The sequence below is a fragment of the Pipra filicauda genome, unplaced genomic scaffold (assembly GCF_003945595.2).
Source record: "Pipra filicauda isolate LSUMZ 115617 unplaced genomic scaffold, ASM394559v2 scaffold179_size1759329_pilon, whole genome shotgun sequence".
NCBI lineage: Eukaryota > Metazoa > Chordata > Aves > Passeriformes > Pipridae > Pipra > Pipra filicauda.
Window position 1 is genome coordinate 1,292,833 of NW_024104286.1, and position 21,572 is coordinate 1,314,404.

Here is a 21,572-nt window from a genome sequence, read left to right on the forward strand (position 1 = left end):
CTTTATTTGTAGCAGGCTTGATGAGTGGTGGGTAACCTTACTCAGCAGAAGGTGAACATGCACAGTCAGACCAGCAGGATCAAATTCCCTTTTTGAGACCATTTGCACAAAATGGCTGTAAAATGTTGCTGCCTTAGCTTTCTCTTTCCTGTCTGCAGGTCCTGCTTCTTTATTTTCTCTTGCACATGAAACTATCTACAATCAGTGCGGAGATATGTTCTTTTCCCTAAATTTGAAGAGTTTCTTAAGTGTGATTCTTGCAGCAATTGGGGTATAGTTAGATGATCTTCTCTACCACAACGGAGAGTACAGGCACACCTGACACAAATCATTAAAAGACCAAAGTCTTTATCCACTTTCTCTTTGGAAGTGGATGTACTCCATTTTATTTTTTTTTTTTTGGCTAGGCATGTTTCCATGTAGGAGTTTAAAGCCAGTTGAAACCTTTTTTTTCTTGACCAGGTGCTGACAAAGCTGCCTACCTGATGGGAATCAACTCCTCAGATTTGATTAAGGGTTTGTTGCACCCTAGAGTGAAAGTTGGCAACGAGTATGTGACCAAAGGTCAAAGTGTTGAACAGGTAAGGTGAAGCTTTCAGGATACTTGGAAACCTGCCCTGCAAGCCTTCAGAATTCATCTGCTAGATCTTACAGAGACAGAAAACTGCTAGAAATATTAACATGGGCCTCTAGTACCTGTTCTCATTTTATATCCCCAAACTTGGTGGAATAGACAGTGAAAGTGAGGGAAACTGGTAAAGAGACTGACAAAGGAATAGTGGCCAGCACTGCCTTTGATAGGATTGTTTTTCTGATGTGTAAGTAGCAGCCACTCTAGGAAACCAGGTGCAGTAAAACCACATGGGTATTTATATCTAATTCTGGATGCGAATAGTTACCTGGAAGAGTTGAGACATGGATTATTTATTCACTCATCACTCATTCATTATTAATGTAATTTTAAGCTCTGTGTGACCTCAATCAGCTAAAGGCAATATCCACTTAAAGGTATCTCTTAATTTAGGGAGGCAAAAAAAGTCCTTGGTTAGCACTGCTGCAGCTGTAGAAGATACTGCAGCATTTTGGTTACAATAAAAGTTGTTGTTTGAAGACAGGCTGAGAAACTATAAAACTGCTTCAGAGAGGTCTGTCCCAATGGTGTAGTTGTACATAGGCTAAAGAAGAGACTTTAGACACTCTTTTCCTATTGCTCACGCTGTTGCATCCCTCAAAAATTAGAAGCAAATGGCAGTGATCAACCTGAGCACAGACCTCACCCCCTGTTCTGGCAGTAGCTCTGGACATCATGGCTGGCATCTGGCACGTGAGCTTTCTGATAGCTAACTTCCAGAAGTATAAGTGAATAAATCATTTGCAACTTGCTGTCCAGCTTATTCCAAAGAGGTGCTTTAAGAGCACTTTATGTACGTTAGTATGCACACATATATACATAGCAATAATTTGAAAAAAATTCAGCAGATATAATAGGAGAAGCTGCGTGTTGTATTAAGTATGCCCTGGTGATTATAAGAACCATTGTGAAATTTCATTTAAACTGTAAGCAGATGTGGAAACAGGCTAGTGCACTGAAATCCTTGTTTTCCACAGTGGATTTTGTCTCACACAGTGGTATTTTGAAACATGTCTTTTAGGTTTTGTATGCTGTTGGCGCCTTATCTAAGGCAGTGTATGATCGAATGTTCAAATGGCTGGTGGTCCGTATCAACAAGACCTTGGACACTAAGCTGCCAAGACAGTTCTTCATTGGAGTCCTGGATATTGCTGGCTTTGAAATCTTTGATGTGAGTATTAATGTGTGAGGACTTGGTGGAAGGACATAAAAGATGTCAAACGATAGCTCTTGGGTGGGTATTCCTTTTTCTAAATGAACAGGAGGCAAAGTGCTGAGAAAGCCATAAAGCATATAGTGTATATGATTTTATATAGGGTTTTTTATGAACAAATGTAAAAACCACTCAGCATTTAGCACAGCTGGACTCACCAATAGTTCCTGGGGACAACATCTCACATGCTTTGAGTTGTTTTTAGGAGAATGTATTGTTCCCATTCTTTCTTTTTTAGAGAAAGAATCTTTTATAGGGTTTGATATTCCTTCCTCTTTGTATATAAAAGATATATCTTCATATCAACGTAAGAAAGAAAGTTTTTACACTGGGAACAATCATGCACTGAAAGAGCCTCCCCAGGGCTTGGTAGAACCCCTGTCACTGGAGGTTTTCAACAGGCCATAGCACAGGGTTTCCTTCCAATCTGGGTTGTTCTGTTGTTCTATCGTTGTTGTACAGGAGTGTATGTGAGAAAGGCATGTCACAGCTCTTGTTTCTCGGAATCCATTCCTGAAGATAAGTGCTTAATGCTGTTGCTGCTACATGTTGCTCTCCATACATGCAGAGCAAAAAATGCGTTGCTCTGCTTTACAAGACTGGTGTGGCATGCTGCTGAAGGACAGGCATGTGCATCCTGAGAGACCTGAACAAATGTGGGCTGCTGACTGTCTGATATTGAACTTCCTCCTCCCTTGCCTTCGGTCTTATGCTCAGTAGTTTCTCAACCAGTTACTCTTTAGAAGGTTTTAGATGTAAACAGTTTCCTTCTTGCTGTTCCACAGTTAACTGCAATGCAAATGCTTCTTTTTTTTATCTCTTTCTGCAGTTTAACAGCTTTGAGCAATTGTGCATCAATTACACTAATGAGAAACTGCAGCAGTTTTTCAATCATCACATGTTTGTCCTGGAGCAAGAAGAGTATAAGAAGGAAGGCATTGACTGGGTATTCATTGATTTTGGCATGGACCTGCAGGCCTGCATTGATTTGATTGAGAAGGTATGTACAGTGCTAAGGAATACTTACTGAATTGGTTTTAATCATGATGCTCCCTTGGATATGTCTTCATGGCCCAGTGAACAGAGTAGGATAAACAGCAGAACAAGTTTCTTGATTTGCTACACACAGTATAGAATCAAAGGAAAATCAGTATTTGTGGCTACTCAGTTTTACCTCTGTAAGTCTGCATTACAGAGTGAACTGTAACCACAAGCTGTAACTGGTAATTTGTACAGCTGTATAACCTTCCCCGATTTGCACTTTTGTCTTTCTCTGTCCCTGCTGTTCTTCCATTTAGTTTGTTCCACATATACTTAACATCAAACTTGTCAGCTTTTCAGGGTAAATGCCATGCTTCAGTCTCATGCCCTGTACCTCTCCCTGTGAGACTCCTGTTTCTCACATTACATGTTGATGTACAAAATGCTTTGTGCTCTTTCTTTCCTGGAAAGGGTAGAAACCTCTCACCACTTCCCCAGCATGGGATATGCCTTTCCTTTTCCCTCCTTTGTGAGTATAGCGTGGTCCTGGTGGGCACAGCTGTCCCTAGCCATATCTCCCTTTGTATCTCTCTGCCATGTTTTATGGCACAGCATCTATCCCTGCTGATCTGAAAGGAAACATGAAATTTTGCATTTTGCACTATCAGGCCATTTGGAAGAGCTGGAGTAGAAAGGCTGGTTATTAAGTGTTCTACTTAATCACTTTCTTCTGCAGGGCCAGGATATCTGTGTATGATTGTAGTCCCTCATAAAAAATCTGTCCACCACTAGGAGGTTAGTTCATCTTTTCCTGAAACAAGAATGATAAAATGCAGTTGGTCCAATTGCCCTGAAAGATAAATCAAACCCTTTCTGGAAGCCATCATAAGGTCTCCTAAGGCACAACTGACATACTGAATAGGCAAAGGCTTCCTCCTCAGGATGAGAAAAAATTTTGCAGGCTTAAAATTCCATCAGATAAAACTTACAAGCTGCACAGCTACTGAAAGCAGGCAGCCTAAACATTTTCCAACAAAGATGTTCCTCAATCCACAGCCATTGGGAATCCTGTCTATCCTTGAAGAGGAATGCATGTTCCCAAAAGCTACAGATATGACGTTCAAATCTAAACTCTATGACAACCATCTTGGCAAGTCACCTAATTTACAGAAGCCCAGACCTGACAAGAAGAGGAAGTACGAAGCTCACTTTGAACTCCTTCATTACGCTGGTGCAGTAAGTTCCTCTGCTGCCTTGTATTAGAGGTCTTCCAGGTGGGCTTTGGCCATAGCACACAACAAGAGAGGGTGGGAAGGATGAAGAGGGGAAGAAAGGAACACTGAGGAGTAAAAGCAGGTACCTACTGTCTCTGCACAAGTATTGCAGCATAGTTAGATGCCACTAGACTCCAGGACATCTGGTCCTTGGATGCACAAATAGAATGAAAAAAACTGAGGAAGGCTCTGCCTAACTTCATGAGGGTTTTAAAAAAGAAAAAAAAACCAAAAAACAAACAAACAAACAAAAAACAAACAAACCAAAAAACCCACAACAAACCCAAAATATTTAACATCAGTTTTTACTCACGCTAGGACCACTGTGTCAAAGTAGCAAAAGGAAGAGTGGTTAACTCTGCTGTGGGGGTTTAATTAACAGGTCTGCTGATGCTGGGGTGAACAACAATGTAATTCAGTGCTGTGAAACCTGAGCCAAAACTTGCCCAGTTTCAAAGCTTTGTTTTCAGACCAGAGAGGCAGGAAGAATTCGAGAGGGGCACAGGACATTTTTTACAGATGATATGAAGCCTCAGCACAGCAGAACTGGAATTTACCTGACGCTGTTAATTTCAGATTATAATTGAGCATTAAGCTCATTTTTTATTTATTAAAAGAAATAATGCCCATCTTGGTCTTTATTGTAGTTGTTAATGTATTATGCAAAGAAAATTAGAACTTCTATTCCCTTATGCTACTCATAATGGAACATATTTTCACACTAAATAGAGCTGTGGTAAAGTCCTGGAGTCAGATTTTTAATCATTATATTTCTGTCAGAAAACCCTAATTATTTCAGTGTAGCATGCTATTTTGAAGTTAAATAATTACTTGTGTGGTTTATACTTCAGCACTTATTAGTAGAGTTTCTGGGCCACCGATGACGTGGTATCTCTACAACCACATGGAGTCCATGGGAAATGTAGGGACCAGATAGTTTCAAGGGGTGCATGGGATTCTGATGGTAATTATTAGAAAGAGAGGTTTGGGTGTTAGGAAGCAGAGAACTGGAGGGGGAGCGATAAAAAAACTGGGCAGCTGGTACTGCACTAAGCACGGCACTTCACAAGGAGGCTTCAAGCCAAACCATAAAGAGCTCCTGGCTGCTCTGGCGAGGAATATTTGCAACCTCTGGTTTGTTTTCAATGCCTTGCTGTAGGTTCCCTACAACATCATTGGATGGCTTGAGAAGAACAAAGACCCACTTAATGAAACCGTAGTAGGTATTTTCCAAAAATCATCCAACAAACTCCTGGCAAGCTTGTTTGAAAGCTACATTGGCGCTGACAGCGGTAAGCAGAAACAGCTCACATGGGTTTTCTTTGGGTTTTGGGATGTCTGCTTGGGAGTGAATTTCAGAAACAAAGCAATTCTCTCAAATGCAATTGTCTCAATGTTAGATGAGGCAGTGACTAATTAGTTAGATGCACACAGCATCTGTAGGAGTTTGCCAGTAATAGCAAGGAGACCATTAAGTCAGCTAGTTTGAATGTGTAATATCTCTGAGCAATTTTGGCAAGGAAATCTGTGTGTTGTGAACACTCCAGTGGGAGTTTAGGCATGCAAGTGTTCAGATATGCAGCCAAGTGTCACACAAAAAATTGTGTACATAAAATGCCTCTGAACAAGAACAGCTCTTCTTTCCCATGCTACAATCCTCCTTGCTACCAACCCTGAAGTAAATAAGAAATACCAAGTTTAAGAAAGAGTTTTGGAATATTTTGTTGGATTAGTGGCAAGTAGATACTGAAGGTACAGGAACACCATTTCATATTGGCCAAAGTAGAAGACTTTGGCAATATGTCTTCCTTTTGTTTGCTGTTGGTTTTTTGTTTGACAAGACTAATATACATCCGAGGATGTATTTAATCTCTGTCTTTTACACGGAACTGTTTTATTTGTGAGAAGACAAGTAGTAAACATCCAGCAAATTGCTCTTAAGTAAATAACTGGCATTCATTACAAAGATGTAGCTCTTATGTCCTGAAGTTGCAATCACTTATAGCCTGTTTTTTACTCACCTCATTTCAGTAGATGTTGTTGTCATGAATCATAAGACACTTCCTGAGGAAGCAAGCAGGCTGAAGGCTTCATAATGGAATGAGATGGACCTGAACATACATAACAAAAATCCTGCCACTAGCAAATCCTTGCAAATTACTAACTGCCTGTTTGCCTGTGGATATTCCTGTCTGTCAGAATACTACCTCGCTTTTCTTAGGTGTCAGGAGAAAGGAACAGCCTGTCCAGATTAGCCTTTTCCAGTCTCAGCAGTGTCGCTTTCTGAAGGGGGAAAGGCTGTGGATAATTCCATCAAGCACGTTGCACTCTCCATTTCTCCGTTTATGTTGACTATTGTTGACAGGTGACGGAATGCCAGACCTCCTGGGAATGGTCTAATGGTCCACTGTTTAGAAAGCTGCAGCAACTGCTGTACATTTTTGGGTCATGTTTGAAACTTGTGAAACTTTGTAAAGGGCTTGTCAGAATCCAGCATTCCTTGGGAGGATCTGAGTGATTTTGACTTCCAAGCTTTAAGCAAAATTCAGGGGATGCAAAGCTACTTTATCTAAAATTAAAAATAGTTATTTCCCTCTATTCTAGACAAATGTTACTTGCACAAGGTCAGTGTCTGCATAGCAGACATGTGAGAATCAGTGCCTATACAGTACAATGTACAGTATACATTTTCCTTAAGCATTATTTTTATTTAAGTTTTTCTTTTTCTACATCATCTCACCCTATGGAGCTTTCAACGAACTACAAATGACTTTTGTTAAAAGTTATTTTTCTGCCTTATTCATATTTATGGACTTTCTGCATAACAAGAATGCGGTATAGATCTGAAATGCAAATGCAATCCAGAAAGCTTGCAGTGGTCTTTGACAAAAATCCTAAATATGGACAGAGAGCTGCAAATTTGTGATGTATCACACATGATGTGCTCAATCAGAGCTATCAGGGCATTAGCTATGCCTTTCAGTCAAAGGGAGTAGCGCTATTAAAATGGTCTGCCTGTTTCCCACATCCTGCCTGCACCTCTTACTGAGATACAGATTGTTTTATGTTTCTTTGTTCCCCTTAGGTGACCAGGGTGGAGAAAAGAAACGCAAGAAAGGTGCTTCTTTTCAAACGGTGTCATCGTTGCACAAGGTTTGCTTATCTCTCCTCACCTGATGGTTTCAGTTAGGACAATGCTTTGAAGAAGAATGCTAAGGATTGTAATGGGCAAGAAAAAAAATGAAATTCAAATGCTGGAATTTGATTTGGAGACTGGGTTATTGATCTTGGCTAAGGGAATACACTGCTATTAAAATTTCGTGTGTCAGGAGCTGCTGCATTTCATCATCTTTGAGCAATCACGAGATTAAGTGGGTTTTTTATTTTGTTTGAGGAAGTATCACAAAATGTTGAGAACAACTTTTATCACCTATTTTGTAGATTACAGCTTCATGCCTGCCTTTGGAACAGGAACTGATTACAAGTAATTTGCTAATGCCTATTTTATTACTGCTTGGAATTGGATCCTAGGGTCAAAGCAGTCATGGTTGAACAAAGTGGCAGATAGTCTCTTCTTTCTTCAGTTATCCGCTTCTACTGGGATTGGCATGTGCTCCTGGTGGAAGCTGCCACTAGGATCATGCCTGGGGAAAAATGGGGCCTGTGGTTTATCATTTCTTATGGGTAACATTGAGGAAGCTCTAATGTAGGTAAACCTAAGACAGAAGAACGCAGTGACCTCCCACTCGTCACGTCACTTTATCTCGTTTGGAGGTACTCTTCATGATCATGAGTGGGGAAGTGACGAGGTGAAAATGCAGCTGGTTTTACAGAAATGCTCCACAGGATGATACTACATCTTGCTTGCTGCTCATCTTGTTTTTGACATTTCTGGGCTTCCAAGTAAAACATATGTCTTCTTAAGACTTTACCACAACTGAGTGGAATCCTATAATAAAGTTACTTAGGTTTATTTGAACATATTTCTCTGTAATAATTTTGGCAAGCTTACAACTTAGTTGGAGATTTTTTAGAAATATGACCTTAGTAAGCCTAACAAGCAACAAACCAAAGAGATAAAAAAGTGATTGGAATTCCACTAAACTGGTAAAGCTAATCGTGTTTTTAATGTGTTTGTTCTAGGAAAATTTAAATAAGCTGATGACTAACCTAAAATCTACAGCCCCTCACTTTGTACGATGCATTATCCCCAATGAATCAAAAACTCCAGGTATGGAAAACACAACAGTCTTAGAATTTCAGTATATTTAACTCTGTCATTCTATTACTTACTTCTAAGTCACCAGATAGTACTTAAATACTGTCTGTGCTGTTCACCTTTTTCAATGATATTGCTCTTTCAGGAGATGACGTCTCACATTTTCCTATTTCCTCAGGGAAGTGAAGATGAAGCCCTATGGAGAAACTCAATTTAATTTAGCCTTGGTTTTCCCCTGCAGGTGAAATGGATGCATTCCTTGTCTTGCATCAGCTCCGCTGTAATGGTGTCCTGGAAGGCATCCGCATTTGCCGTAAGGGTTTCCCAAACAGGGTGCTTTATGCTGACTTCAAACAAAGGTAATGCAGAGCTATGCTGTCTCCTGTCCTAATCCATCACTCAAAATAGGCGAAACATGTCTTCTTATTTTTATTTGAGGTATTTTATTCCATTCAAGTTTATTTTCCATTCAGTTTGTCTGAACACGGAAGACAGAATTCTGGTCTTCCTTGTGTCTGTGTAGATGCAAAGTAGGAAATTACCCTGGGTGATTCTATTTTTTTTTTTCTTAAAGTTTTGGGGGAAGAGGGAAGAAAAACCAAAGGAGAATTAGGCCAATTTTACTCATTGCTCATCTGTTATTAACAGGTACCGCATTCTGAATCCAGGTGCGATCCCAGAGGACAAGTTTGTGGATAGCAGAAAAGCTGCTGAAAAACTGATGGCATCTTTAGATGTTGACCATACCCAATATCGTTTTGGACACACCAAGGTAACTAGAAAAGATCATCACTGCTTATGTAAAGAGAAAATCTAATATTTAATTTTCAGAATAGGACACTATGCACTTTCTAGTGGTGCTGATTAATGGAGACTTAATAATACAAGAAACCAGCAAAATAGCAGCACAGTGATAGTAGGTTTTAAGCTGTTCTTAAAGGAACATTATTTCTCTGGGTCAAGCTCCCACAAAGCTTTTATTACAGCAACACAAGTGGACACAGCAGCAGCTGATGCTCTATGCCCCTCAGTAAAACAGTAGCTTATTTAATATAATATATGTACATTCAAACAGAGATGGACCACAAGATCAGCTGCAGCCTTTGAAATGAGGCCATGTGCAATTCTGACATGATCCCATTAGAAGGGATTTCTGGGAGTCAGAAGTTGTGGTTCAGCTGACCTACTTAGAACCCTGCCACAGCTGAAAGGTAGTGTGGCAATACAGTAGTTTGGCCTATTCAAAACTGGGGAGATAAACCCCAGTTTTAAAACAACTCTGGAACTGTATGATGCAGTCCCCGATGCAAGTAGTATTTGGCCCTCCATACTTGTATAGTTTATAATGTGTCAACAAAAATACCATCCTGAACTATTTCAGTAAGAACTATTTCAATACACTTTATTTCAAAGTGTAACTTTGAAATAAAATCCTTTGTCATGGTGAAATGACATCTGTGCATGTACCAGGTGTTCTTCAAGGCTGGTCTCCTGGGCCATCTAGAAGAGATGAGGGATGAGAGACTTGCAAAAATCTTGACGATGATCCAGGCAAGAGCACGCGGCAGACTGATGAGGATTGAGTTTCAGAAGATAGTGGAGCGCAGGTATGAAGGCACCCCCTTTAATCTTAGCAGACAATAGTAATTACCATTTAATTATAAGTTGAATAGAGCCATTAATTATGGTCCCTAAGGCTATAGATAACCCTAAATTAAAGGCTTAAAGTGGATGTATGATGAAAATAACTGTATAAAACAAAACTGTATATTAGTTGCCTAAAGCTCTGGTAAAAATCAGATTTGGAAATTTTTTGTGTCTCTGAAAATCTGGAGGAAGTTTCTTGTATCTCTTGGAATCTAGTACAAGTTCCTAATATTGCTCAGAACAAAGCCATGAAACTGACTGAAACTGAAAAAAAACCCCTCACTTTTTCAATTCAGGCTGAGGTTTAGGGAATTTTGTTTGTTTTCTCTTAAACCAGGGATGCTCTTCTTGTAATTCAGTGGAACATCCGTGCTTTTATGGCTGTCAAGAACTGGCCCTGGATGAAGCTTTTCTTTAAGATCAAACCTCTTCTGAAGACTGCAGAAACTGAAAAGGAGATGGCCAATATGAAGGAAGAATTCTTGAAACTGAAGGAGGCCCTGGAAAAATCTGAAGCCCGGAGAAAGGAACTTGAAGAAAAGCAAGTTTCTTTAGTTCAGGAAAAAAATGATCTGCTTCTCCAGCTCCAAGCTGTGAGTAGACACATAGATTCATATACTTATTAGATGTTCTTTGAAACTCAAGGTTTTACAGACCAGAGTATTAGTACAATTTAATTAAAATAAGATGTTGATCTCATCAGAGTCTTGCCAAAAATTAGAGTGGATAGAAAATCTAATGTTTTAGCATATAACAAATGGTAAGAGGTTCTGTACAAAGGCACTGTCTGTGGCAGTAAGAAGTGGAAGTTGTCCCATATGCGACTAGTCATGTTACCATAGTCTCATCCTGCTTCATTAATTACTTGTCTTCTGAAATCAAGAGTAGGAAATTTTCCTTATACTGCTCTGTAGCGTTGGATCAGGCTCTCTGACCACCTACATGATAGGGAAAAAGTGAAGAAGAAAAAAGGCTAGGCAGTCATTGCTGTCCTCTTTGTTGTGCCGCACCAGGAGCAAGACACTCTGGCAGATGCTGAAGAACGATGCGACTTGTTGATTAAATCCAAGATTCAGCTGGAGGCCAAAGTCAAAGAACTGACGGAGCGGGTTGAGGATGAGGAAGAGATGAATTCTGAGCTGACTTCCAAGAAGAGAAAATTGGAAGATGAGTGCTCTGAGCTCAAGAAGGATATTGATGATCTCGAAATAACACTTGCAAAAGTAGAGAAAGAGAAGCATGCTACTGAAAACAAGGTGCGCTCAGAACTTCACCGTGTGTTCAGAAGAGGTTGGGCATGGATTACCTTTATGACAAGTGCTACTGGTCTTCTGATGGTTTTAGTGTTTTACACTGTTAGTAACACTGAAGGATCAGTATATACAGTTATTTGACCTTATAGGATAAAAATTGTTAACTCTGAGCCCAAGTTTCCCTTTTTCTGAAGTGAGTTTTGCTTCAATTCAGCTAAGAAATTATGTCTATTTTTGGCATTTTTAAGTAAACAATTTTCTGCTGTAACCTAACCATGAATTCTTCCATCTCTCCTGCTTAGAGTCTGTAAATGTAAAGCTCATCTCCTGCTTCTCCCAGAAAGAATCAGAAGCTGGAGTCCATCACCATGAGAGTGACTCTGAAAAAAATTTATTATATTTGAAATAATGTACTACACTCACAACAAGAACTGGTACACATTGACTTCCCTGATGGCAATTACAATCAAAAAGCCACAAGGTGCTGGGAGAGGAGAGATCCTTTTTTCTTCCTTTGCTTTCCTGCTTACAAGTTCAGAACAGACAGTCACTTGACCCATGTCGTGATAATCCCTTCCTTCAAAATCTTACAAATACATCTTCCTTTCTCACACAGGTCAAAAATCTGACAGAAGAAATGGCGACACTTGATGAGAACATCAGCAAACTTACTAAGGAGAAGAAGTCCTTGCAGGAAGCTCATCAGCAAGTTCTAGATGACCTACAAGCGGAGGAGGACAAAGTCAACACACTGAGCAAAGCTAAAGTGAAATTGGAACAGCAAGTGGATGATGTAAGCTCTGCCTTCATGTTTCACCAGGCTTGTTTGTCCACCGCTTAACAGATTTCATGAGAATGAGAGGTTGCAAAGCTTTGAAATGTATTCCTCTCATTTTAGAAATGTAGTCCTTGTACTGTCTGTAAAAAGTATAATTACAGAAATACTATAAAATTTATCTGTGTAGTTCAGCCTTTGAAAGGATTGCAATAACCTGGGAAAATCCACCCAATTTGCATTTGCAGAGTAACTGGCATGAAGTCAAACAGAACTTTGCTACTAAGAGAACTGTACTTCTTGCACAACTGTAAAGCATGGACTAACCCTTTTGTTCTATTTCTTTAGTCCAAATGCCCACTGGCTACTAGAAAACAAAAAATGTAAAATGGTGCTTGTGGGTAAAGTACTTCTGCTTCACAGCTTGCTAGAGCTCAGCACAGAACTGGGCACAGCATACATCTGAGTGTTGTAAACCATCTGTGTTCAATATATTTACTAAGTGACTTTGTTCCTAAAGCTTGAGGGATCACTTGAACAAGAGAAGAAAGTGAGGATGGATCTAGAAAGGGCAAAACGCAAACTGGAAGGGGATTTGAAGCTGACCCAAGAGAGTGTCATGGACTTGGAGAATGATAAGCTGCAGATGGAAGAAAAGCTGAAAAAGTAAGAGGCTGATAGTGCTGTACAAAATAAAGCAGCACAGTTACCATTCTTATTTCAGACCCTTCCGGTGTGTCATCCTGCTCTGATGATGGCTAAAAGGAAATTCCTTTATGAGAGTATGTAGCCAAGAAGGGAGGGAAAATAACCCTTACTTTTGCACAGTATACCTGAAACATTAGAATTTATTAAACTTTGCAGCATTAAAAAAAAATGACCAAATAAACAAAAACCCACAAAAAGTTATTAATGTTTTCATTGCTTAGAGAAGAAATCTGAAGGAACGCTCTAAAAAGTTGTTCATCCTAACTATCTGTGACAGTATTGTTGGAAGACATGGAAGACCTGACTGTTAAAGTATTTTTCCATTGAGTCTGAAAATAGTGTTACTTTTGTATAACACAGAGAGCCAGAAATATAATTGCACAAATGCATGCAGAGGCTTGGCTTGGAAACCGCTGCTCAGAGGAAAATGTGTTTTCATGCAAATTGCAATATATGAGGATTGTTTTCATTTTTAGATACGTTAGAAGTTTCATTGAACAACTCTTTAAACATTGCAAAAGCCTAACTTGAAGCTACAAGGCAAATTGTCACAGTAGGATTTTCCTTTCTATGGCAGGAAAGAATTTGAAATGAGCCAGCTGAATTCCAAGATAGAAGATGAACAAGCTATAGTGATGCAGCTGCAGAAGAAGATCAAGGAGCTTCAGGTCAGCTTGCTTTTTTTCTCATATATCATAGGATAAGTTTCTCTTTGTGCCTCACTGAAAGGCCTTGCAGAAACTTTTCATGGCTACCTGCAGCTCCTCTTTGAGACAGAAAGTGGTACATCTCTGTACCACTTCCCTTTTCCCTCGGGATGTGGTTCCTTCCCAGTAGCAGGACATATGACCACAGAATGCTAGCAGTTTCAAGCAAAGCAGAATGTCTCTGGTGTTTTGCTTTAACCAAATAATGTTGTTCCAGACCATGGAGCTGAGGGTAGTTGCTGAGAAGGAGTTCAGCAGGGATAAGCATGGATTTGAAATTTAGAGAAAGGGTTTATATGCTCAGGTAACTTTTAACAGAAATGAAAAGGCCAAGGAAAGTCAGCACCATCCAAACAAAATGTTTGAAAATATCAGCTCTGCTTTTTTTTTTAAATAAAGAATATTTGTATAACCTGGATGTAAAGTACAGATTGGTCAAAAAACCTTTTAATAAAAAAGACTGCTCCCAATGAATATTCGCTATCCATGCAGTTCTTCACACTGCTGTATTTGAAATCCTATCATAACACTCCTAAAGAGAAGTTACTTCAGTCACAGAGCTCTTAAAATGAATTTATTGCTGCTACTCTTACTAGCGAGTCCTCACATATACTTCAGCTGAATGTCAAATACAGGAGTTTAAGGTCAATGCACCGGACCTAAATGTCTTGAACTAGAACTTATAGAGCAATGTACTGTGAGAAAGATATGACTCATCATCATTACTGTAGCTCAAGATCTGATTTACTGGCACAAATGGAAAAGTTCTTTAGCTGCTGAGCTGCCAGTGTTGTAAAACGTGGGCTGGCAGAGGGTATAACAATTTGTGAGGTGCTCCATGGTCTTCTGATGGGAATCTCATGCGGGTGACCAAAAAGTGTTCATGTCTCTCTGGTAGGCTCGTATAGAAGAACTAGAAGAGGAGTTGGAAGCAGAAAGAGCTGCTCGAGCCAAGGTGGAAAAGCAGAGATCAGATTTGGCCCGAGAGCTGGAGGAATTAAGCGAGCGACTTGAGGAGGCTGGAGGAGCCACAGCTGCCCAGCTGGAGATGAACAAGAAACGTGAGGCGGAGTTCCTGAAGCTGCGGCGGGACCTCGAGGAGGCCACGCTGCACTACGAGGCCACGGCCGCCACCCTGAGGAAGAAGCACGCGGACAGTGTGGCCGAGATGGGGGAGCAGCTGGACAACCTGCAGCGGGTCAAGCAGAAACTGGAAAAGGAGAAAAGCGAGCTGAAGATGGAAGTGGATGATCTGTCATCCAACATGGAGCAGATGGTCAAGGGAAAAGTAAGGGTCCTGAGGCTTCCCAAAGCCCCCCAAAGCCATGGGTAGCTAAGGCTTGTCTTAAGGTTTCCCGGGACACCTGGTACAGCCAGAGCTGTCTAGAAGGCGGTGTCTTGCAATTGGAGGGTTCTTATGTGCACAGTGTCTCACTTCCCCAGCTGGTGGTAAAAAACCCTTCTTACCTGGAGATGGGACAGCAATTGGCCTGTCTAAAACACGTAGTGCATCCCCAGTCCCAGGCATACTGTTTATCCATGTGTCACTTAAATTAGGCTTCCCCAGGCTAGTGACAACTGGGGTGATGGCATCCAAGGCAGGAAATCTCTCACCCTAAGCAGAGTCCTTTCAGATCCTGACCTTGTTTCACAGTTTTGACTCATGTTAGCAAGGAGTGCAAAGCAAAGTCTTGCATGACCACGCTGTATATTTTCCCAGATGAACTGTGGATTTTGTTTCCTGAGTAGATAATCTTGGTAGCTTTCAGAGCACTCTAAATAGATTTCCTTCAGTGCAAGTGAAGAAAAGAAATGTCAGTATTCGCAGAGTTAGAAAGCTGTCATCAAACCCAATTTATGATAAATGGCAATTAAAGCAGAATCAGTAGAGCAATTTTCATTGGAGGTGATTTTCCCATCTAGCAATTATGACGAGGCTATGCCTGAACTTCATAGGCATGTGACTGCCTTTGAAGTTTTATCAGTCTTTTTACACTGGCGGAATTCAATTTAGGGAAAACAAATGGGGAAGGTGGTCTGATGGGGAGTCCCCTGATGTGGGACCATACACATGGGGCTATTCTTCCCTGCTCCACTGCTCTGGTATTTGTGTCTTTGCTATCTGCCATTTCTCTGAAAGATAAACATGCACACAGAAAAAAAGGATACATTTGGAAGGCTACAGCTTCCAAATGTCTGCCAGGAGGCTACAGCTCTCTTTGCCTTTTCTCCTGACTCCCAATAGGCCAATGCAGAGAAACTCTGTCGCACTTATGAAGACCATCTGAATGAGACAAAAACGAAACTGGACGAAATGACTCGCCTCATGAATGACCTCACTACTCAGAAGACAAAACTCCAGAGTGAGAATGGTATGTGCATGTTTCCCAGGAATTTATCAGGGGTGCCTCAGCACCGCATTGGTGAGATGTGTTGTGCGATGGCATCTGCTCTGAAGGTACCTGCATTAGGATTGCTGAATGGAGCAGTAGTTTTTGTGTCTTTTGACATTCCTATCTTTAATTTTTATATAACCTTGGTGGTGAGACCTTGCCTTGGACTGGCTTTTGAAACAAACCTATACCCATATTTACTAGCATACTGTGATACCATCTCTTGAGCCAAAATGGATGTGCCAGCTAGGTAACCAGTTTCAGGAGCAAGGACATGTACACCCATCCTTCAGTGCAAGAGGGATAAAGAAGGAGCTGGCATACTGTTGCTCTCTGTGTTGAACACCACCTTCCTCAATCTGACCTTGGGCATTTCACCCTAGAAGATGCTCATATGTGACCAAAAATACCACAAAGCCTCTAAGTTCTTGCTACCTTTTTAGCCAGACCAGTATTATTTAATTTCTGCACCCTCATCAGATATAACTGCTCCATGTATTTTCAAAGAACTTGTTAGTTCTCTGTACTCCTTTAAGGTTGCAGTTTTCACCCTGCAGTGACACCCTTCTTGTGCTAAACTAGGTTTTTCTTATGTATCCCTTTGCTCTGCATGCTGGTTATTGTGAGGTTCTCAGGGTGCCTTGCAACTCTCTGAAAAGAAGTCTGTGGAGAAACAATGTAAAGTAGTGAAAAAGAGTATAAACAAAGCAAGCTACAGCTGCATGTGAAAGTAAGCAGCAATCTAGTCTAATCCTGGAACTGAAGTAAAATTAACAAATCAAAGTATTGGCAGTACAAAAAAAATTAAATTAAAAAACGACAAACCACAAAACCCATAAAAACAACCCCATAAATAAACAAACAAACAAACAAAAAAGCCAAAAAACCCTAAGAAAACTTATCCTGGGGAAGTGTCTGATGGTTATAACATTGGAAGAAGCTTCACAAAAGGTCAGTCACAATCACTGTAAGTTCTTTTCCTCAGCAGAATTGGACAGGGACTTTGATTTTTTGACTGGGACTTTGTCATTTCATCATACTGATTTGTTTGTTTGTTTGTTGAATCTTGTGGCAGGTGAGTTTATTAGACAACTTGAAGAGAAGGAGTCACTGATAAGTCAGCTGTCCCGGGGGAAAACATCATTTACACAACAGATTGAAGAACTTAAGAGACAGCTAGAAGAAGAAACCAAGGTAATGCTTTGACTATGCCCATTCATTGGAATGGAATGGGGAAAAATGTCTATGTTCAGTCGAGGCCTGGATAAAAGCTGAAATGAGACATAGGAGCAACAGTGATTCCTGCCAATTGTACTGATATACTTTCCTGCCTTTGACTAAGGCAAGTGACAAGAGAAGAGTTTGGGAAAATCATCAGCATCTATAAATGTTAAATAAAACTTACCCATTAAGATAGCCGAAGTCTCAGATCCTGCATCTTAAATGTTTGGATGTTTCTCCAAAGCTGTTAAATTATCTTCAGTCTTGATAGCTTCCTCCACATGTCACTCGTTAGGGATGACTTCAAACACGTCTTACCTCACTTGACCTAGACTGTCAAAGCCAGAGGCAAAAAGGAAAAAAGGCTTAAGCCTCCACTGGAACTTCTAGGGACTGTTTGTTTGGGTTTTGCTGTAGGTAACCCTGCAATACTGTGACCTTTCTATCCCTGCAGTCCAAAAATGCCCTGGCTCATGCCCTGCAAGCAGCCAGGCACGACTGTGATCTCTTGCGGGAGCAGTATGAGGAGGAGCAAGAAGCCAAGGCAGAGCTGCAGCGGGCTCTCTCTAAGGGAAATGCAGAAGTGGCACAGTGGAGAACAAAGTATGAGACTGATGCCATTCAGAGAACTGAGGAGCTGGAAGATGCCAAGTGAGTTATATGTGCCCTTGTCTGGCAGGACTGTGCTTCCTAGGACTTGTTACGTGCTAAGAAACGGGGCAACCCGGTTGGAAAAGTCCCTCTGACTTATTGCTGTTATTTGTGGCTGTCCTTCTGTTCTTCATATTGCTTGAGCAGGTCAATGTTTCTGCTGAGTCCTTGTCTGTGGAGTAGTGGTTGTGGATACTGGAGTTCATTTGAGTACTAACAAAATTAGATAGCCCTACTTGGTTATCTTTCACACTCACTAGCTTTGCCCCAGCCCAGTGCTGTTTTCTTGGTCTTGACTTCCCTTCCTAGCTGGGAGATGATGGGCTGCCCTGGGAAAGTAGGGCAGAAAGTCATGTTGGCTCACATTGTGCAGCTGCTCCCAGTTACCAGGCTCAGGTGTTACTGGGCAAGGTCTCTGAACATCTCCAGGATCTGCCTCCACATATCTCTGATCTTTAGGATCTTCTCCCACTTCCAGCATGTTTTCTCCATCTAGTATCTTCACAATCTTCTTTCTGGGTCATCCTGTCTTCCCAGGACTTCTTCTTGCCAGACCCCTGTTTTCCCAATCTAAATAGTCTATGAACAAAAGCCCAGGGCATGACTAGCCTCCTAATTGGTGGTTATCTCATATCTCTTAATTGGAGAAAAATGACACTGTCATTTAGACCAGGTCTTATGAAATATTTACAACGAACCCATTCTGGTTACAGCTAGTAAGTAGCAAGCTGGTGTCTGTAAGTTCAAAAGTTCAGTTTCAAATATTCATACACAGGCACACATGCACAAAATTAATTGCCACATGTCAGCATTCATAATTTAAGCTGGGGTTTTATTCCATCATAGTCCCTTCTCTATAGAGGCTTGATTTCCCCCTCTCTTCCCCTTCCCCTTGCCTCACCTCCACGCCCCTCCCCATTTTCCCTTTCAAAACTGATTTATTGAGACACTGCTTTGGTGCCAGTGTTTCTGGATAACATAGCAGTGGTGACACTTGTTCATTTCACTGTGTCTTCCCACCTGGTAGGAAGAAGCTTGCTGCTCGACTGCAAGAAGCTGAGGAAGCAATTGAGGCAGCCAATGCCAAGTGCTCTTCTCTGGAAAAGACAAAGCACAGGCTGCAGAATGAGCTGGAAGACATGATGATTGACCTGGAGAAGGCCAACTCAGCAGCTGCCTCCCTGGACAAGAAGCAGCGCGGGTTTGACAAGATCATCAATGACTGGAAGCAGAAGTATGAAGAGTCACAGGCTGAGCTGGAGGCTTCCCAGAAGGAGGCCCGTGGCCTCAGCACTGAGCTCTTCAAGCTGAAGAATGCCTATGAGGAGACACTGGACCACCTGGAGACTTTGAAAAGGGAAAACAAGAACCTCCAAGGTAGGCTTCACTCAGGTCCTGCAGCCAGTGCAAGAGCCACATCATCAGACAGCTGGAGGGATGCAGGTGCCCTGTAGCAGCTGTGGGGAAAGGTGTTTATCTTATCCTGAAATGAGCTTTCTGATATCATTTAAGACACTGACTGATGCTGGCAGTGAAGGTTTTGAACACAGAAACTGGTATGGCCAGAGAAGAGCAGGCTTCCCTTTGCCCCCCCTGCCAATAAAGGTCACTGGCAGATGAGCCATTCTCAGGGAAGGAACAAGAAAGATGACAGAGGTGCAGTGAATGAAGCCTAGACAGCTCTCAAAGCAGAGCATGGTGTTGCTAGCCTGAAGATCACAGATAAAATCTAAATCACTATAACCACTTCAAAATGTATTCACAAGAAAGGCTGTGCCTTCAAGTTGTTCAGGCAAAAAAAGTTGCTGCAAGTAAAAGTAAGGCAGGGCTTGTGTACAGACAAGCCCTTGACGTAGCAGGTTGAGGCATGATTCCTGTATTCACACTCCATGAATTGCAGTATGTTCCAGACACTCTGTTTGCTAAATTCGTCCATCCTCTTTTGTTACAGAGGAGATTTCTGATCTGACGAATCAGATTAGTGAAGGAAACAAGAGCCTTCATGAAATAGAAAAAATCAAGAAGCAGGTTGAACAAGAGAAGTCAGAAGTTCAGCTGGCTCTGGAAGAAGCAGAGGTAAGGAAAGAAGGCTCAAGGGAAGAGGGAAAGGTGTCTTTATCAGGATTTTCCATCCTTTTCATCCTCTCAGCAACATAGCCAATGTGTTGATTTTAAGCACGTGCAATCTCTCTGCACCCAGCTCCTCCAGCCTGGCTAGCCAGTGTCTTCAAGACTGAGCCGTGACTTTTGGAGATGTGGGCTCTATGATTATCAGTGGAGGCCCTTTCAAAGGAGGTGCCTTGTAGCTTTCATTTTTTTATTAGAATCATAGAATCATCAAGGTTGGAACAGACCAGTCCAACTATCCACCCAGCACTACCACTGTAACCTTTAAACCACTAAACTATATCACCCAGTGCCAGATCCAGATGCCTCTTGAACACTTCTAGGGATGGGGACTCCACCACCTCCCTGGGCAATCTATTCCAATGCCTGACCACCGTAACAATGAAAATTTTTTTTCTAATATCTAATCTGAATCTCCCCTGTCTCAGCGTTAGGCCATTTCCTCTTGTCCTCTCACTGCAGATGCAGTAGAAGAGACTGGCCACCACCCCACCACAACCTCATTTCAGGTAGTTGTAGAGAGAGATGAGGTGCCCCCTGAGCCTCCTCTTCTTGAGATCAAACAAAGCCAGCTCCCTCAGCTGTTCCTCACAAGACATGTTTTCTAGACCCTACACTAGCCTTGTTGCCCTTCTCAAGTTGTTTGGTTTCGTGTTTTGGGTTTTTTTTCACTTTCAGGAAGCTCAGAAATCTTCTGCCCACTGCCTCAAAATTTAGTCCTTGCTCACTTTACTGTGGAATATTGCAGTCTTTTGAAAAACACAAACTGCTGAAAATTATGGTCACATACTCTTTTATCAGATATTTCTGCCATCTAGTTTCCAACAGCAAATTCCTATTTATGAGAATAAGAAAACAAACCTCCTGATGACTTTCAATTTTATAAGGTCTCAGATAGTGTGTTGGATACTGCAGCCTGCTTCAGAAGACGCAGTAGTCTCAGAAAGCAAATGAAAACGGGAGTTTGATAAAGACATTTGGCCTCACTGTGTTAATTTCTGCAGTGACAAGTATGCACATACCCAAGAGGGTTGCCTCATCCCAGTTTCCAGAAACAACAATATGGAACAAGCCAAATGGAAATACTTGTTATTCATTTAAAGGGCTCAGCTGACAGGTTTTCTCAAAAGTGAGGTGCATTGCAAAGCTAAGAAGGGGTGTAGGTGGTGCTGGCTAGAAACAACACAACATATAGCAAGGGATTTTTAGTGAAGGCTGCATTTTTTTTAATTGCATCTAAATAATATCTGCTAAAATGAACATCATCCAGTGACAGGGATCCATTTAATAACTTAACTGCTGTGCAACTTGTTTTGTCTGTTACAGGGTGCTTTATACATTGCAAAGATTTCACACCCAACAAACGAGTGTCATTATCAGAGCAGAGGGAAGAGCATGTCTTTTTTCCACAGCTCTGAGATGTGGAGAATGATTATGTACTCTGTCAAAAAACTTCCCTTGCTAGAAAGAATACATCAGTTCTTGAGGAATCTAAGGGGCACACTTTACTTTCCTGGACTGTGTGGAATGGCTTCCTAAATCTCTGTGATATTAGAAAGTAACAAAAGTAAAGTGGTGACGTATCTTATTTTAATTGTGGAAGAGATGGTTTAATGCAGTTTTTCTCCCTCCCTTGTGAATTTGGGTCCCTGGCAGTCACTGCTGGTGACACAGAACTTCTGTGTGTTGTTCCCATTAATATGTTGTGGCTCCTTGGCATGAAGTGTGCATTTGATTGACTTGTAGCTGTTGCATGCTGGCCAGAGATTAGC

General features: G+C 41.2%; 1 protein-coding gene across 3 annotated transcripts in view; it reads left to right on the plus strand.

Moving 5' to 3' along the window:
- MYH15 (myosin heavy chain 15) overlaps positions 1 to 21,572 on the plus strand; it is a 45,349-nt gene that overhangs the window by 12,462 nt on the left and 11,315 nt on the right. For all 3 annotated transcript variants that reach the window (XM_027744180.2, XM_027744181.2, XM_027744183.2), the window contains 21 exons: positions 463 to 581; positions 1,653 to 1,802; positions 2,674 to 2,844; positions 3,882 to 4,061; positions 5,259 to 5,391; positions 7,185 to 7,252; positions 8,243 to 8,330; positions 8,560 to 8,677; positions 8,967 to 9,090; positions 9,789 to 9,925; positions 10,303 to 10,558; positions 10,979 to 11,221; positions 11,835 to 12,011; positions 12,514 to 12,659; positions 13,279 to 13,369; positions 14,307 to 14,696; positions 15,654 to 15,780; positions 16,877 to 16,995; positions 17,477 to 17,673; positions 18,701 to 19,050; positions 19,625 to 19,749. In XM_027744180.2, the coding sequence (XP_027599981.1) occupies positions 463 to 581; positions 1,653 to 1,802; positions 2,674 to 2,844; positions 3,882 to 4,061; positions 5,259 to 5,391; positions 7,185 to 7,252; positions 8,243 to 8,330; positions 8,560 to 8,677; positions 8,967 to 9,090; positions 9,789 to 9,925; positions 10,303 to 10,558; positions 10,979 to 11,221; positions 11,835 to 12,011; positions 12,514 to 12,659; positions 13,279 to 13,369; positions 14,307 to 14,696; positions 15,654 to 15,780; positions 16,877 to 16,995; positions 17,477 to 17,673; positions 18,701 to 19,050; positions 19,625 to 19,749 (3,509 nt within the window). The remainder of the gene's footprint in view (positions 1 to 462; positions 582 to 1,652; positions 1,803 to 2,673; positions 2,845 to 3,881; positions 4,062 to 5,258; positions 5,392 to 7,184; positions 7,253 to 8,242; positions 8,331 to 8,559; positions 8,678 to 8,966; positions 9,091 to 9,788; positions 9,926 to 10,302; positions 10,559 to 10,978; positions 11,222 to 11,834; positions 12,012 to 12,513; positions 12,660 to 13,278; positions 13,370 to 14,306; positions 14,697 to 15,653; positions 15,781 to 16,876; positions 16,996 to 17,476; positions 17,674 to 18,700; positions 19,051 to 19,624; positions 19,750 to 21,572) is intronic.